Consider the following 5,527-nt stretch of genomic DNA (forward strand, 5'->3'; position numbering starts at 1 on the left):
CACATTGTGTGGACTCAGCCGATAACACTTATCTTTAAACAGTGTCAAACTCTAAAACTGCACATGCGGGACGTAATGGATTCTTTCTGCATTTCTCGCTCGTACCTTCGATTAATCAACATTTAATTTTTGGCCACGTTACAGGCCACACACAGATAACAAGTACCACATCTCAAATTTTTAGCTAAAGAATTTATATAAAAATAAGAAAGATAGATGTAACAATTATGTCAACATTACGGACTCCACTAGATCTCGATGTGCAGTTTATTGGAGTTTTACACACACGTATTAGTTGTGTTGTCCGAAATGTTTGCCTGAAGAATTTGGCACCTGCATTTGCGTTGTCGATAGACTATATATATGTATATGTTTAGTTTTCTCTCCACAGTTAACGTTGAAGAATTAGGAGTCTTTGACGAAGAGATAACGCGCGAGATATGATCGATATATGTACATACGGTATTAGCGGACACGTGATCGTTTGACGAACACGATAAAACACGATTCGACTCTGACGCCGAGCCTTTAAGCACAGCTTCCATATATATTTCCGTGCACCGCGCTATATTTGCGCGGTCGAAAACAGGAATGCTTCATACTTTCAACTTGCGTACGCCTTAATTTAATGCAACGAGAGAGAGACAGAGAGAGAGCGCAAGATATACAAAGAGAGCAGCCGGATAGATTATTATCTCTTTTTTTTTAACAGAACGATTAAAGAACATCCGAGAACACAATCTTCGAAAATTGACCACAAACGGAAAAAACGGAGAAAAAACTAAAGTTTTTAATCTTAAATCTTATATATCAAAACTAGGAACTTAAAAAGAGGCATTTTCGAGAAATTATATACAATATATTAAAATAAACTACATATATATGTATACGTAATATAATGTTACATTCTATACATGTAACATTATATACATACGTATATGTGAGTCAAAATAAAAAGAATACATTTGTGAAATGAAAAATTTGATCTAAAAAGTGGCATAAGTACATTGATAATAAAAAAAATAAATTAGTAATTAACTAATATGTGTATATTAATATTTATATATCAATTTAAATTAACATAAACTTGCATATGTGTAAATTGTTTTAACAGTAGCGTTTTGAGTACGTTTTCAAAAAAATCGCACTTCTCTCGGATCGTTCTCCACTCGAACTGTGTGCAATCACGATGTCAAAAAGTGATTAGCACAATATACAATTTGCAACAATTTTAAAGAATAAAACGCGAACCACGGAAGAGAAATCAGATGGAAGCAGAGATTAAAGAAGTACGATAATACTGTTCGGCATTGTTCGCTGTTGACGCATCGCAATCAAAATGCGATCGCGCATGATGAATGAAAGAATAATGATTTCTAGGCAATGTGTGTGACAGACCACAGGCAAAAAATCATTTATTTTCTTGATAAATAATACAATATAATACTCACGGAAGCGAAGCTTTTACTCACCATCAGCTCTCCCAACGCTTGGAAAATGCGAATTTGACTCTTTCGCTGAGAAGAATACGTGTAAGAAAAGATTTTATAATATTAGAAATACAATTAAAGAGACAAAAAACTATTGTAATAATCTCAGAACAAAATATTCACTTTGCTAACGCAGACACAAGTTATAAATAATAATAATTTTCAATATCGTAAAATGTGCGCACACTTTTATCTCATATAATAAAAAAAAAAGAATATAAATATTTATCTAATTACACGTAATAAATAATCAGCAAATTTTCGCATAAATCGCATAATGTTAACGACTTGTTTAATATCAGCATGCAAAATTTCGTGCAAGAAAAACAGTTTTAACGTGGCGCAGCGAAAGAGTAAAATTAACGCGTCTAGCTGCAATCTCTTCCAAGAGCCGTTCTATAACATCTTAACCTTGATCACAGACTCTCATTAGCGTCCAGCGAGATCTCCAGGAAATCGAATTTCGACAGCAAAACAAATACTCCCTGCCACTGATCCCGTTCCACCAAATCGCGATTTCTTTAAGTCTTTTTAGCGTTCGGCTGACGTCACAAAGGTGACCGCTCGCGATGCACGGCGACTTCGTTCCTTCGAAGCGTTTCCACGGAGTCCTGATCGAGTTGCAAGGATTCCCGACGACTCTCGATCAATCCTGCCGCGATATCCTCGTTGAAACCTGGAGCTAGAATGCAGCCAAGATCATCCGACTGGCCGTCGTCATTCGGCCTTGATGACTGCCGATGGCGTGGCCGCCACGTTCTGGCCGAAGGTAGGACATTCTTCACCAGCAAGTAGACCGGGTTCGATCTTCGGAGTGGGACCGTCCGCGCACCGATTGTGAGTTTTGAGGTGCCTGGTGATCATATCCCTGCGACAGGCCGCGTAAGCGCATTGCGGGCACTTGTACGGTTTCTCCCCGGTGTGAGTTCGCTGGTGTGTACTGAGATGGTCGGATCTACTAAACACTTGCTTGCAGATCCGGCATGTGTATGGTTTGACGCCGGTGTGAAGTCTCATGTGCCGAGTCAACATATCCGACCTGGCGAAACTTCGATTACATACATCGCAAAGGTACGCCTTCGCCGAAGCGTCGTGAAGACCCTGCCGACGGTGCCTGGATGCCATGTGCTTCGCCAAACGATCATGTAGACTGAACATTTGACCGCACTCCGGACAAACGTAAGCCAAATCCGTACCTGGCGCCATTTCCTCGACGACGGGTTGAACTTCCAAGTTATACCGCACCGCCACGCTCTCTTTAGTAGTGGGTGACGCAACATCGCCCCTAACCACAGGCACACTGACGGAACCCCGCGTCACAACGCCGGGCGGTAGAAGTTGAAGAGCTGGTAACTTCGCGGAAACAGCTGCGGCAGGCTGCAACATCAAGTTCTTCATAGAGAGATCCAACGGCGACTCTTGCGGACTCGTGCCGTCGCTCTCGAGGGATCCACTTCGCGGCGGATGGCTTACATCGGAGGAAGAGGAGGTCGATGCGGGCAATCTCGTGTCGTCCCACTTAGGAACAACGTCCGAGTCGGAGTGACTGCGACCGCGGAAAGTGTCGTTTGATGGCGACAAAAACTTCTGCTGGAAGTACTGCTCGAAGTACATGTGATAGTTGTATACTGTGTCTATGCTGTTGTACGAGAAACTGGATCGCGACAGCGGAGTTTGCAGAGATGTCGCCGACGGCAGCATTATCGCCATCGACGCCGTGACAAGCGACTGCGAGCACTGACTGCACATGCACTTATGGTTCTGATAAGGTGAGTAACGTTGATGATGATGGTGATGATGATGATGATACGAATACGACCGGTGAGGACGATGCGGGTAATGCTGTCGTGCGCCCTCGTTTAGCTCCTCTTCAACCGAAGTGACCGACTCCGTGTCTCGCCTAAGGGGTAGTTGGCCCAATATCGGGGTGGTGTCCACGGCGGATCGTGAGGACGACGACCTAGGCGAGCCGAAAACATCCTCCTCTTCCGACGCGGGACCGTTGCCCTCGAATCTCAACACCTCGCCCTCGGATGGCGAGCTCCGATGAGCCTGCAACGTGTCCACCACCTGTTCCAACCGTCTCCGTTTCTTGCGCGGATTCCGATGATTACGATTGGCAGTCGCCGCAAGGGTGTTATTATTTGTACAAGGTGGCGGCTTGGCCGGGCCCGGGGGCGCGGCTGCGGCGTCCTCCACAGCGCTCTCGGCCATCGTCATCGAGGATGCGCGGCACCCGCCGCCTGGGCCCCTTATGCCACCTACGATACCTTCGGCTACCACCGTACTGCCTCCCACCTCGTCCTGAAACAGTCAAACGATCACAATAGAAGTTAACGAAAGTACGTGCATCAACCTTGGGTTTCGCAAAAGTTAATTTCCATCGGTTACGAACTAATTTTCGAGAAAAACCGCTCTCGATATATTACTTGACAAATCTGAGTGCCACAGAGATTATATAATATTTTGTTGACGTAACTCTGTTGTGAACAACGCTGGATTGAAAATGACAGTAATTGACGTAGCGACATTTAGGTCGGCGAAGTTGGGGTTACGCAGGTGCTAATAAACGATGACTTAATGCAATGATACGTGACGTTATTTACGATAGCGCTAAGTGCGGCTACGTGATCAACGATAATATTACGATGATGCAGAAATAAAATACTTCGTAAAAGCTAAGTTTAACATAATCACCACGCAGCGCGAATATTATTACTGGTTGTATTAAATAAGTCAAACTTTTGAAGATATAATTACGTATCTGTGCGATTATAAATATACAATTATGGAAATAGCAGCTTATTATATCTGTGCCACTGGGTTGATAAGAGTGACAACATACAGGTTAACAAATAAATAGGTTAATTCTTTTAAAGTAAAAAGAAATTAACATTTAACGTGAGTTTATCGCTACTGACGAAATGCTAAATTATGTCTGACATTGTTGCCGCATTAATCAAGATTGTGACGGGATGCCAAGCAGAGACGATCGTTCGAGTAGAATCTTACAGATCCCGAAAGAACAGGTATGCCGTGCGAACAGGTGTAGGCTGTGCGAGACTCGTCTCGGCGATCGAGGTAACCGAGACCACCTGGGGAGCGGGGGAGACGACGATGAAAAAGCGTCGAGCTGTCGTAACGAGACGCGATTAGAATATTCGTCGCGTTTCTGCGCCGCGATATCGGTCGGCCATTTGTCATTAGCGTCGTGGCCGCCATTAAGAGCCGAGAGACGATCGCCTCTACGGCGAGATCGCGCTCGATGCCGATTATCCTGGCGCGGCCGCGTTTCGATCGATTCGCGGCTATAACGGAACTTTTTTTTCAACGTTCTCGATAAAAGGAACCTCGCCCGCTTTGCAAATAGCCGGTATCGACGCTTATTGATGGCAACATGGCCGTTACTGGGGAAATTTAATTAAGAACGGAAGAGATCTGTCACGGGGTAATTAATTCGTACGTTCATTAAAACACGCCACCACTGTGTTTCCGAGAGAATCAAAGGAATCATTTCGTCGTATCCTCGACGACTTTTATAATAAAGAATACACGATGTAAATAATGACGTGCTATATCTTTCGTTGGTGTGAATACGGAATGGAAACAAGATTTTTTGACCGGCGACCCAATTCCCACAAAGCGAGCGGGCACGTGGGATTTTTTTTTCATATTTATTTTAATCCACCAATGGACCACCACCGCTCGTCATGTTCGATGTGACAACGGCACTTTGTCACAAGACCGCACGGTGTAACTCGATAGGTGTGTATCCGCTGAATATTTGAAATTTAACCGGTTAACTGGCAATGTATCATATATGCACAAACAAAAATCTGGCCAATTCTGCTTATGTATCATATATGCACACTTGGAATAACTTTCTAGATTTTCAAACGATTTGAATGAAACTTGGTATGTAATGGTTTTTGGGGTCGCTGAGTCTGAATTTGACATTAGAATTGTAAAATTCAATATGGCAGACTCAAAATGGCCGACCCAAAATAGCTGCCAAATGTTAAAATATTATCGGGATT

General features: G+C 43.6%; 1 protein-coding gene across 1 annotated transcript; it reads right to left on the minus strand.

Moving 5' to 3' along the window:
- Positions 1-1,070: 1,070 nt before the first annotated feature.
- Positions 1,071-3,704, minus strand: LOC109863873 (early growth response protein 1). The gene has a single exon (XM_020444528.1). The coding sequence runs from the start codon at positions 3,702-3,704 to the stop codon at positions 2,208-2,210; it is 1,497 nt and encodes a 498-aa protein (XP_020300117.1). The 3' UTR covers positions 1,071-2,207.
- Between the last annotated feature and the right edge of the window lie 1,823 nt (positions 3,705-5,527).

Source organism: Pseudomyrmex gracilis, unplaced genomic scaffold (genome assembly GCF_002006095.1).
Source record: "Pseudomyrmex gracilis isolate BER0280 unplaced genomic scaffold, ASM200609v1 scaffold_0, whole genome shotgun sequence".
Lineage (NCBI taxonomy): Eukaryota > Metazoa > Arthropoda > Insecta > Hymenoptera > Formicidae > Pseudomyrmex > Pseudomyrmex gracilis.